Genomic DNA, 12,848 nt, shown 5'->3' with positions numbered 1-12,848 from the left:
CTTTTTTTAAATTGAACTATTGTAACTATTGCAGGAAGCCATGCTGAAACGGCTTGGTTTTGGGATGGGAATTCTTGTTAGGGATGAAAACGAGCGTTTATTTTCAAGGAGGACCCCAGGTTTAAGGTTTGAGCAGGGCGAAGAGCAGAAAGAAAGAAGGCGAAGGGGGAGGAGCTAATGCGCGTGCGCGTAGACAGTTTGTGCTCGGGCTCGCCTTTGCCAGCAGTTTGAGGAGAACCCAACCGGACCGGATTGGGGAAAATAGCAGTCCGATCCCGACCAACTCACTAGGGGGCAATCCGCCATGAGTTGGGGAACGGAGCTTTGGGTAAGTCTTTGGGACACTCCGCTTTTGTTGCAGTTGTGAGTTTATTGTTCAACTCGGCGAGTGGATTTGGAACGGGAAAAGGTGTTGTGTTACCGTTCTTTTTCTTTCTTATCGTCTTTTCTTCTTTTTTAAGCGTTGTGTAAAGCACGCGCGGCTAAGGCTTTGGGCAGTGGCTAATGCTAAAGCTAATCCCTGGCACACCTCAAGGAACGCTTGTGACAGCGGCGGCGGAACAATAGGCAGGTCTCCCTCCGGCCAGCTCTCCTTTCTACCTCCCTTGCTTCGCCGGATTTCGTGTTGCAACACCTGTGCTGTTTGCCCCACTCTATGCAATATTTAGACCGGCAAGTTGTTTCTTGAACAATTTGGGCTGTCACGCCCAGTTTGGATGGACGTTGGCAGGGATTGCTTGCAGAAGGGCGGAGGAAAACCGTGAAGACACACCGACCGCGCTCATTGTCCCTCAAATGATCATCATCCGATAAATTAAAGTTAATAATAATCATCATAATAATAGTAATAATAACGATTTGTTTTAAATTGCCACTCGCGTGCCTAGACGTAAACATCTTCACGTTGACTAATATGAAATGTATGTTGGGTTATTTTCGATGAAGGAGTATGACTTATTTGTGAGGGTTTGTGTGAAATACTATTTCTTATTTATTCTCAAGCTTTTTGTTTTCTATAATTTTGGGTATTTTGATTAATTGCCTGTTGTTATAGACTGCTCATTAATTATTCAGGGGTCACCATGAACGGTAGCGTAACGACTCGGGGCCAGCCAACTAAAAAGGCTTGTTAGAACCCTGTTATTACTCCCTTGTGGGAAAATTTAACTTGCAGAATGTTGTATATTTGTGTTGCACAGTGCACATGCGAGTGTGCGAGGTGAGACGTCAGACTGAAAGACATGTCTAGTTAGCACCTCCTGAGCTGGAGGGGTTGCATTCTTGCACAAGGGCACCTTCGTAGTTGTCAGGAAGCGGGCTAGCATCCCTCCAATATCTGTGGTAGTGGCAAAGCTCATTTCAAAGCAAACAAAGACGCTCACGTGGACCGAGTAGCCCTAGTCATAATCCTCTGATGAGATTAATGTGTTGGCTGTCAACATTCAACCTGTTTGGCTGCTTAGCACTTCATTAGCTCAATTCAGACGGATCACTCAGATGCTGCCAGACCGCGCTTCGTTCTGTTCTCCCGACTCGAGTCTTTCGGGGACCGAGTCTCGCTTATGGAGGAGAGACCGGCAGGTGGTGTTCTGCCGACCGGCCACGCTTCACGAGAAGTGCGAGACCGGCCTTTACCAGAACGTCCGTCAGCCGAAGTGTTGAAAAGGCCCTGTCGGAAAGTCAGACTGGCCGTGAAGCAGCGGAACAAGTTTCCATCCTCATATTTCATCCAGGAGCCGGCGCATGCGGTGTGGAAAACATTTGATACCCGCAAAGCTTCAATATTTTAGGACGTTGCCTCGGGTCTCCTACTGAGGCGAGTAAGCTAAGGCGATCTTTTGTATGGCAAGTCAAAGGACCTCTTCCGCAATGTAAGACACAAGTTTTACAAAAGCTTCTTTTTAGATTTTCACCTTGTGGCTCAGTTTTTGGTCGGTTCTCAGCTGGAGTTTCCTCACAGCAGTCATAGAGATCCAAATTCCGTCTTCTTTTATCTGTAGTGTTTAGTACGTTCTTTCCAGGAAGTGAAATCTGACTCACCGGAGACAGGAATACTTCCAGACCTCTCATAGTCATGACTTGGCAGGCTTTGGTCAGACCGGCAGCTGTGCTTGGGTCCACTTTGCAGCAGCCGCGGGCCATCCTGTCCCACTTTGGCGCTCGCAGGCCACTAAGCAACAAACGTGGATGCTGCCAAAGTGAGATAAACATTGTGTTGATGTCCAGTCGGTCTTGAGTGCGGGCACAACACGTCGTGACCTTGTCGGGCGGATGATCTGTGAGAGGGGCGTTTTTCTGCATGCGGGTATGACGGTCGCGCTGGCTTTTGGTTGCAATTTGAAGCTCATACACACTTCTTGCTCACACTGTACCTCCAATCACACCACGGGGAGTGACTGTGTACACATGTGAGGAGTCTTAACTAGGTCAGGTTCCCGCTTCTCTTCCTTCTGCCATTTCCTTTCTGTCTTTTTGCATATGAGAAGACAACGGTGATTCTTGCTTCCCAAGCCTTTTCCCAGGCTGGCTATTTGGCTAATCGGCCTCGTAAAAGTGTTCCGTGTTGCCCTCAAGTCTGCCCTGCTCATTTACACACCAACGTACTAGCTGCTGGCGTAGCCGTGTTTTGGTTACCCCGGTAACCTGTCCATCAATTGCACATTCTACCTCTGAGTCACTGGCTATAAACATCCATAAACGAGAAGGTGCCTGGCATCGTGACTGCTCCTCTAAGCCCTGAAATAGATTAAATATACGTTTTAAAACATTGGCAAATGCATTCAACCAAACAATAAAACTGTCACGTGAACTTGTAATGAGGATCCAAGTCCAAGAGGCCCGAGGTTGTTCTTTGACACTTTCCCTTATTGATCTTATTTGATGTTCCAACTTTGACTATTCTTTTGCCACCATTATGCTAAGCAGCTCGTACTGTTTTTACGACGTGTGCATTTGGGTTCGTGTGTCATCACTCTTGTCGCTCTCCGAGTTGTTTCTACTTTGCAGTAATGACGATTGTAGTAATGTAGTGATGACCATCGGCATCCGAGTGTTATCTGCATGTGTCAATGTTGGCACAATAAAACAAACAAAAAAACTTTTGGATGTTCCCCTCTTCTTAAAATATGACAGAATTTTATTTTCTATAGTTGTTTGCAGTTTGGAAGGTAAACAGACTGATGTTTTTTGGCCTACTTCCTGAACTCCAGATTTCTCCCTCAAATGTGGGCCAAGAAGGCACATTTGTTAATGTGGATACAGGAAGTGGATGTTTTAAAAACTATCGTTCTATGATGATTGCGCACAAATGAATGTGGAGCAATGCTTAATTTTAGATTGACGTATCACAGCTGGGGTAGCTCGATCCAGAATTTACCATGTTGTCAGACAAACCGGTCCGTCAGGTTGTGGACGTGCGGCGTGACAGCAGACGGCTCGGGTTGCTATGAAAGCTGACAAGCCAGCATGACGCTCACGTTTCCTCTTCCAGCTAGCAAAGGTGAAGAAAATTTACACGTTTGTGAGAAAGCGAAACACATTTCGATATTTGCCATTTTTCACGCATGAGCTGAGGTATTGGGGGATGCGCAACGATTCTTGGTTCTTCAGAAATCAGGCCTTTCCCAGGAATGTCATGGAAGAGGGAAGACAAGCTGCGTTTGTGTGTCTGCCCTGGAATGCAGGAGCGGCTAATGAGTCCTTTTGTCCTGCCAGCGTATTTTGTGCCCATTAAGGTTGCCGCGTCCCCTGGAATGCACGCGGGATGTCTGCATGGCTCATCCGCTTCCCGTCACGGCGACGTACTTGTGAACTGGGCTACAAGCAGTGATACTGAATTTGTGTGTTCATTTTTTTTTTTTTGTCAACAGGACCAGTTCGATAATCTGGACAAGCACACTCAATGGGGGATCGACTTCCTGGAGCGTTACGCCAAGTTTGTCAAGGAACGGTTGGAAATTGAGCAAAATTATGCTAAGCAGCTGAGGTGCAAACACACACAAAGAAGGCAGTGTCCATCTTTGAGCGTATCTAAGCCATGACTTGTCTCTCTTCTGTATCAGGAACTTGGTCAAGAAATATTGGCCAAAGCGCTCCAAAGAGGAGGAACCCAGGTGAGTCTGCCAAAATCTGTCACTTTGCTTATGGCAGGAACAAATGGTGCCCCATCTTGCAGGTTCACGTCATGTCTGTCCTTTTATGACATCCTGAACGAGCTGAATGACTATGCAGGCCAGAGGGAGGTGGTGGCCGAGGAGATGGGCCACAAGGTCTACGGAACGCTCATTAGATACAGCCAGGACCTGAAAACCGAGAGAAAACTGGTGAGCATGTTTTGGTCACGCCGTGACAGCAAGAAAAGTGCCCACGCTTGCCCCGACAATGTTTCTGCGTGCACGTTTGTTTGGAGTTTGACGAGAGGATGTGTATGTTGAGCGTCATGTCAAACATCTGCCTTTGTTTCCTCCCCTGAGCTGCCGCCGCTGCTGTAAACGCTTCACATTCTTTGGAAGAACATTCCCTTCTCTCAGCGGAATACTTAAGCCACTTTCCAAACGTGGAGATGGGACGAGACCCCAAATAAGAGGCAGACGTGTTGTTGTTCTTTTTCCCCCCATCAAGTTGTCGGCCGGAGTAGTATTATGCACAACTATTCTTGGAGAAATACACTACATCGCTAAACGGGCTCACATGCTAGCTTACTTTCATTTTCACGTACTCCGCTATGTCATTTGTCAAAGTCAGCTTTATTGTCAATCTCTTCACATGTCAAGACACACAAGTTGGCCCCTGCTAAGTTGTGGTGCGGCACTTTTCCTCGCTGTTGTGGATAGCAATGTTTTCTTGTTTGTGTTATGTGTTAATTGTTTTTTGGTTTAAACATTGTGTTGTGTTGCTATCGTGGCTGTGTCTGTGTGTTTGTGTCTGTTTGTGGTTGTTTGTGTGTGTCTGTTTGTGTGCGTGTGTGAGCGCAGCATCTGCAGGAGGGCAGGAAGGCCCAGCAGTATTTGGATCACTGCTGGAAACAGATGGACAACGTAAGTAAAAGGAGGAGGGGAATGTTTTTTTTTCCTCCTTTCATTTTCTCTTCTTTCATATTTCAAAGGTTACTCTAGGTCATATGGTTCTTATATTCTTTATTTGACTTATTTTTGTTGAGAGAAGAAACGCAGCTTTGGCTGGCCGTTGGGAGCGACGGCAATGACACAGTCGCAGGCCCATGTGCCGCACTTGGCAAACGTCCTCTTGGCTTTGAAAATCGCCCGCAGCGATTCCATTTGCTCATTTCTGAGGTCATTTGGTTGGACGTACCCCATTAGTGCAACCAAGCTAGCAATTTGCAAAATCATGACACAATGTGGCGCAACTACCGGCATCAAATGCTCATTGTGAGTTCTTTGATAGTACAGTGACTAGTCAAGTGTCTATTTGGGTGGGTAGCTGTGAGGCTTGACTCATCATCTGCTCGTCATGTCTCCGCTATTCAACTATTTGCTTCTCTACTAATGTGACCCAGATGGCCTGTCAGGAAGTCGACCATATCCGTCCCATTCACATTTTTATTTTTTTCTGTGGCTCGTTTAAGATTAGCCCGCACGTTTTGGTGGCTTTTTTTTAATTGTCACTAAATTTATATTTTACAACCAGACATTTATTTCAGATCCTCTTGCCATGGATAATGCGTTGCTATTTTGTTTTTGCTCAACAGAGTAAGAAGAAGTTTGAAAGAGAATGCAAGGAAGCAGAGAAATCCCAAATCAATTTTGAGAGGTTAGACAACGACATCAATGCCACAAAATCCGAAGTTGAGAAGGTAACTGACAGCCTCCAAACTGTGCCAATGTGCCTTCCATCTGCATTAACAATAAAAATATTGACTTTTCCCATTTGCTGATTCCTCTGCTGTTTGCTTTCAGGCCAAAGCGCAATATAACCTGCGCACTCACACGGTCGACGAGAGCAAAAACGAGTACGCTGCCCAACTGCAGAACTTCAACGCCGAGCAGTGGAAACATTTTAACAATGCCATCCCACACATCTTCAAGGTAACCCAAACGTTATTCGGCTGACACCGGCGAGCGATGGAAATGTATTTTGAGCCAGGCTCGTACATTCAGCACTTGCCTCTTCACTAACCGTCATCGCTTTGACAATTGATTGGTCGAAATCCACACGCCTGCGCTTGTCTCGCAGAATCTGCAAGCGATGGATGAGCGGCGAACGGTGAAGCTCGGCGAGACGTACCGAACCTTTGCAGAAGCGGAACGAAGAGTCATTCCCATCATCTCCAAGTGCTTAGAAGGAATGGTTACGGCAGCCAAAGCTGTTGATGAGCGAAGGGTGTGTAGAAGGAAAAAAGCAAGATGGAGAATCTCTGCTTGCTGTCTGATTGACCTTTGTTTTTCTGCCCTCGCTCCAGGATTCCGGCATCGTCGTGGAGTCCTTCAAGTCTGGTTTTGAGCCTCCGGGCGACTTCCCCTTTGAAGACTACAGTCAGAATCTCAGTCGAACCGGCTCCGAGGGGGCCATCAGCAGCAACACGCCCAAAGGAGAGCGAGACGGCGCCCCCGGGCCGCGACCGGACCCAAAACACTCAATCAGCAAAGCCAAGAACAAACTCTGGCTCTTTGGGAAGAAACCAAAGGTACGTGGCGTGGCGCGGCGCCCCCTTCTGGTGGAGCATTTGTTGTCTCCTCCATGTCATTAAGCAGCAGCACAAAACGTACAGGTTGTTTATCTGCAAGTTTGTTTCAAATTTGTATTCTGATTTGCCAGCCCACGTGACGTCGTTGCACATTTGCTTAGCTTGACATTTGTTTTTGTCTCAGATTTTGCTACGCTCATGGACCTTGCCCTTCTTCTTCACGAGGGCAACGTTGGTTAATTATTATCTCTGCATTGTCGATGCCTTGCAGGAACCTTGGTGGCAGTAATCCGTCCACGATTAGGCCTTACTTTATTTTCTTGCACGTAGCTAGCTGATGACTTCGTCTTTTTGGGCTCTGACGTTTTTATGGCTAATTGTTGACCTTAGTTGAGGTTGTTTTTCGAGCCCGTCCGATTGACAAAAGTTCCGTCCTGACTGACGCTTTTATGCTTTCTTCCCGCTCCCCCCCAGTCCCCTTCTTCCTCGCCCCCTCCACCTCCTTTGTCCTCCTCCTGGCCACGGCCGAGCTCGCAATTGACTCCCAATCGGTTCAGTGCTGAACGAGTGAACCAGTATCTGTCTGACATAAAGACCACAGTCCCCAGAATCCCCCAGAACTTGAAGGGTCTCAGAAGAGGGGTGAGCCAGGAAGTAGCCGTGTGCCGTTGACGCTTGTGCCAGGCGGATCATGTCGCCTTGATGATTGAAGCGTGCTTTTTTCCAGGGTGTCTGCAGGTCATGAAAATGCTTTCAATTAAAAAAAGATGGCTGCTGAGTCAAATGGGCAGCTCGCCTCATTGGTCTGCTCTCTCAAAATTGTCGTTTTCGGAGACTTGCAAACACCTTGCCTGCCTCTCCGCTCGTCTCCACTTTGGGCTGTTCTAGTTCCTGACACATCTGTGTCGCAATTACAAAATGGCAGATTTCTCCCACAATCACGCCGGAAAGGAGTTCTGGTGATTTTGGCGTTTGGCTTGCGGTGCTAATGTCGCCGACATTGAATGTTTGATGATCTTGGTGGTCTTGCCGAGTTTGCTGTGGGGTGACACAAAGGCGAGAGCACTCTCGCAAATGTGCGGCAAGCAATCGAGCCACGTTTGCCTTTTGCACCTCACATTTGCAGCTCTCACTTGAACACTTGGAAATACTTTGACATATTTCTATTATTACTAGTCTTACATAGCCTACACATTCATATTAAGTGACGAACCCCAGTAAATGAGTTTATGACAAGAAACATAAATCAAAAATAATTTTACAAACTAAAGTGTGGATTGGCGAGGTTGGAACCAATCGACTGTTAGCCATAGGCGTTCGACTAACCAGCATCGTATTTATTATGTCGTCTGCTTGCCTTTCTGGAATCGCTCGTGTGTTACATCCCAGTGGTCCGTCAAGCTGGTAAGTGGACGTATGTTGTTTACAGTAGGAAAGAGAGACATCTTGCCGTGTCCGCGCTATGTATTGTAGGTGTCCCGATTGTAGCCAACAGATGACAATGTAGGGGGAAAAAAAAAAAAGAAAATTCCCATTTGAACTAGTTCCCATTCCCACAGAACAAAGTGGAACGTGAACATTGTTACATTTTGCTCCAGGCTCCATCGGTGGAGGACTTCAGCCACTTGCCCCCCGAGCAGAGGAGGAAGCGCTTGCAGCAGAAAATTGATGAGCTCAACAACAAGCTCCAAATTGAGATGGATCAGAGGTACTGAGGACGTGCTCAAGTTGTGTTGTATCTTAGTCTATTACATGGCCACTTTGCTTTTTGCCTCTGCCAGGGACGCCCTGAACAAAATGAAAGACGTGTATGAGAAAACTCCACCGATGGGCGACCCCAACAGCTTGCAGCCCAAAATATCCGAGACCATATTCAACATGGAAAAGCTCCGCTCGGAAATTCACAAACATGAGGTGAGAAAAGAACAAGCGCCATCTCCTGGCCACAAACGACAGGATGTTGCTGGTTCTCTGAAAACGCTGACTTGACTCTCCTGTCTCGCTCCAACGGCAGGCTTGGTTGGCCGAGGTGGAGGCCAAGCAGGCCTCCAAGGACAGGAGACATAGCGCCGACAACCACCATCCCACCCCCCAAGGCAGAGAGAGGTAACGTGGAAATGAACTCATTGCATTTGCCAGAGCCGCAGAGTCCAATCGCAACATTTGCTCTGTTTGTCGCAGCCCTGAAGGCAGTTACACGGAAGATGCCGCCCAGGAGCAGCACACGCCCCATCAACGCACCGGTCCCGTGCACCCCAGCGGCGACCCACACGAGTTTGACGACGAATTTGATGACGACGACCCGCTGCCCGTCATCGGACACTGCAAAGCTTTGTACTCTTTTGACGGTGAGCTCGGATTCCTCGTGACACTCAAGCTTTCGCTACATTGCCTTTGGAAATCGGGAGGTTGACGTGCGGCCATATTTATGCGCCTACAACAATTGAGGTAGCACCTGCATGTGTTGCTTTTATTTATATACGGTTAATGTCATAGCAGTTTATGCTGCACGCTGTAAAATGTGCGGTATGCAAGAACGACTAAAAATACCTTGCTTTATGGCTGCGTTTATTTTTTTATTTTAGGTCAGAATGAGGGAACCCTGGTAATGGCTGAAGATGAGGTGAGGTGCCCTTATTTTCTCCCATTTTAATGTCAGCATTCTAACACTTCTTAACTATTGTAATTGTGTTTAAAAAAAAACAAAGAAAAAAAGAAAACCCACCGACCTGTCCTGTATGTTTTCCTGCAGGTTTTATACATCATCGAGGAAGACAAAGGCGACGGATGGACACGGGCGAGGAAGCAGAGCGGGCAAGAGGGCTACGTGCCCACCACCTATGTGGAAATCACCATGGAGAAGAACTGCAAAGGTGCCGTCACCTACATCTGAAGCTTCGCCTCTCCTCTGTCCTGTGAACCCTCAAAACCCCTTTTCCATTCTTTCATCACCGACAAGAACCAAGACACAAAGCGTTTCTCCATCTGCACGTTTTGGCTTCCCTCTCATCCACTGTCCGTCTCTTCCACTAACTGTTTAATCATCCACCCCCCTTGTAGCCGATGCTGCAGTGGTGTGTGTGTGTTTGCGTGTGAAAAATATTTTTACAGCATGTGCACGTGAGAAACTCTTTATTGCTTCTTATTGATCAAAGTGCTCCATCTTGTTAATGTTTTGTAAATAGCTATTTTATTGATTTTTATGCTTTTTATTGATTTAAAAGTTTTTGCTTGATCTGTGCCATCAGAGCAGATTTTCCTTTCACTCACGGTCACGTCTTTGCTATTGGACAAATTAATTTAGCTTCGAGTGTTTCTGCATAAGTGACACTGATGTTTGGATATTCTACATTTCAGAAAAACCCTTTTGAGCAAAACCAAAACATTAGTCATTCCCTTTGCTTTCTGTCCTGCCCAACTTGTCATTTCCTTGTTCCACTGAACATGACGCCAGAAGATCTCAAATATGTCGAATAAATTTGATTTATATAGCCACATGGCTGCACGTTAAGGAAAGCAAAGTCAAACTGTGGTCATTCGACATCCACGCCAAAGGTTCCCTTTTTCCTGTGACGTTGCGCCTTATTAACAAATTCTCTCCTGTGTATGACTGTGCAGGTTCCTGAGGGCCGCGGGGTGGCCAGGTGGTTGATTGGCTGGCTGGTGGAGGGCTCTCGCCGGTGCCTGATTTTTGGTGGTGGGGGTGAAAGCGAGAATGGGAAAGAGAAGGGCAAGTTTGCATGTCGGCATGCTCTCACATCCTCAACGGCCGTGGCATTTTCGCCTCTTAACTAGACAACAGGGGAGAACCCAAATTGCAGTAAGCGGGAATTAAATTCCTTAAAAATGATGCAGGCCTCTGCATTTGGGGGAGCTCTACTTTAATTGGCCAGTAGAGGGCGACCGTCATGTTCCCCTCTCAGCAGTAAAGCTCCAAAGATGCTCCCATTTTCCAGTCTCCAAAATTCCAGTCAATCAAAAGGACACGAGCATCTCTGTGCCCTTTACTAATTTTCAGGCTCATAACACAGCAGGTGTCGACCTCACGCCACAATCACCCGTCGCTGTTTTAAACTCATTCAAATGACTTGCTTGTAGACTTTTATTTTTATTTAAATTGTGTTCGCTAGTGCCGATTTCCCCCATTCTGGAAATGAGGAAAATAAGATTAACATATGGTAGGCTTCTTAAAAATGACTACAAAGCCCCTAAAGAGACATGAAGAAAGTCAAATAATAAGTGTAGCGTCCCATAAAGCACATGTTGACTTTTCTTTTCATGTCTCTTTAAGGGTTGCATAGCTTTGCGAATATGATGTCTGCCACTAACGTCGAGCGCCGCAACGTTTTCACCTCATCCCTTTGCTCATGACATCTGTGCTCGGTTGGTGATGCCTGCCCCCACCCCCCGCCCGCCGGCCAGCCTGTGCCACTCTGCTCCTCATGCCTGTTCTGACACGTCATCCACATCATGTTGCATGTCCCTAACGCGTCTTCAATGTCTCCCATACATGTGCTCATATCTGCTCGTGTGGTCTGAGCGAGTATTTCTCATCATTACTTGTCTTTCTTCATGCGCATCACCCAAACAGCAATCAGGCAGAGAGCAGGGCTATCTTGCATCCTCTCCACCGCCCTCGTTTTTTTCTCTTCTCCGGCATGGCGACTTGACATTCTAACTGTCCGGTGACAGACTTTGCCGGGGCAACTCAAGCAGGACTGCTCCTTGTTGAAGAAGAGCCAGAAAAAGAGCTTTCCTCCTTCTCAGGCGTCTCCCATCGGCCCAATATTGCCGCATCATCATTTCTATTTTCCAATGTGGTGACACAGGGACCACTGATGTGTAGTACACACATTTTTTTATGGATGCAATGTTTTGTTTTTTTAAAACGACCAGCTAAGTGTGGTGTGCGTGTTCACGTGGCACATGACGTGCGGCGGCAGTTTTATTTGAATGACTTGTACATATGAACATCTTTTGATGTCCTGTTTGAATGTCTTTCTGTGGTGATTGTGTTTTCGTTTGTTTGACTGACTCAGTGATTGATTGATTGACACTCTTCGGAAGACATTAAGGTTTGAAATTGAACCGATGCACTTTGCCCCGAAGTACCACAGCATTTGAATTTGATCGAATGAATGAAAGAATGAATGACTGGTTAAACGTGCTAGATGAGCACATTGTGTCGAAATGCAGAACAAAAAGCTTTTTTTTAGCTCCTTTGGTATTCCTGCTCTTTTTGTAACAAGTGTTGTAAGAAGCTTTTGCATGATTTTACTTCATCTTTTGGATCAATTCCTCGCTGTTGTTTCAAATCGACACTGTTGTTTTCGTACCCGCCAAGTGTGCGGGTTTAGTCAACTCATTAACAACTTTTACCGTTTTAGGACAAACTAACAGTGTTGATAATCATCAGATGTGACCACGCACGCCTTCATTTTTTGTTTTCTCTTTTTATTTATGAAGCTGTGAAATGTGCAAAATGATGCTGTTGATGCTACTTCAAACATTCCTCTGCTCCCCTGTTGATTATGTTGCCACACCTTTCCAAGACTGTTGAGTTTTATAGTTTATTGCCGTGCCCCCTAATTGAATTGAAGCCGCAATGCAGATGAAGCCATAACAAAGCCCCTCCCAGTCTTGTAGCACACACATCTGCCAAAATTCAGACTCCCAGTGTGCTATTTACACTTAAGACAACTGTCCCTGTTCATTTTGCCTACGACTCAACGATTGTCGATTGATAGTGCAAATTGCTCTGTTGGTTTCTAATAACAATCGTCATTGCTTCATTTATTCCTTGTTCGTGTATTTGTTTATTCTGTATAACACTGAACGTTAATTGCCTTTCAGTCTTCCACTCATTTTGATGTACAAGCTCTGTTAAAAAAAAAATAATAATCCAAAGAGACTCACTTCATATCACTTTTAATGTAGCTGTTAACTAGTGATAAGTTAGGGAAGCTCAGTAATTATCCTTTCAATATTTTTGATTAAAAATAATTGTCATGAGAAATTTGCACTCACAAACTGTGTGGTTGTTTTTTTTTATTATATATCAACCGTCCCTGTTGTAAATTGAGTACTGTATACGCTTCAAATTCTCTTCCTTTTTAACCTCAATTAAATAAAAAATGCATTTATTTCGAGTTTTCCTCTTTTACATGGGTTTTATACTCAGAAAAGCTACTAAATATACCTCATG

At 45.9% G+C, this 12,848-nt stretch overlaps 1 protein-coding gene across 5 annotated transcripts; it reads left to right on the top strand.

Moving 5' to 3' along the window:
• Positions 1 to 167: 167 nt before the first annotated feature.
• Positions 168 to 12,792, top strand: fnbp1l (formin binding protein 1-like). Of its 5 annotated transcripts, none has more exons than XM_061297950.1 (17): positions 168 to 328; positions 3,870 to 3,985; positions 4,062 to 4,112; positions 4,175 to 4,322; positions 4,974 to 5,036; positions 5,708 to 5,812; positions 5,916 to 6,044; positions 6,193 to 6,339; positions 6,419 to 6,643; positions 7,118 to 7,285; positions 8,242 to 8,351; positions 8,425 to 8,557; positions 8,658 to 8,749; positions 8,825 to 8,991; positions 9,229 to 9,266; positions 9,396 to 9,516; positions 11,235 to 12,792. In XM_061297950.1, exons 1-17 carry the CDS (start codon positions 305 to 307, stop codon positions 11,330 to 11,332), a joined length of 1,935 nt encoding a protein of 644 aa, XP_061153934.1. In that variant the 5' UTR covers positions 168 to 304; the 3' UTR covers positions 11,333 to 12,792. The 5 variants fall into 5 exon arrangements, with proteins under 5 accessions (XP_061153934.1, XP_061153936.1, XP_061153937.1 ...); XM_061297952.1 differs by having other exon boundaries at positions 10,262 to 12,792; XM_061297953.1 differs by lacking the exon at positions 7,118 to 7,285.
• Positions 12,793 to 12,848: the final 56 nt, after the last annotated feature.

This window comes from Syngnathus typhle, linkage group LG14 (assembly GCF_033458585.1).
Source record: "Syngnathus typhle isolate RoL2023-S1 ecotype Sweden linkage group LG14, RoL_Styp_1.0, whole genome shotgun sequence".
In the NCBI taxonomy this organism is placed as follows: Eukaryota; Metazoa; Chordata; class Actinopteri; order Syngnathiformes; family Syngnathidae; genus Syngnathus; species Syngnathus typhle.
The sequence above is the reverse complement of the archived record's forward strand: the minus strand, read 5'-3'. Positions and strand labels throughout refer to the sequence as shown.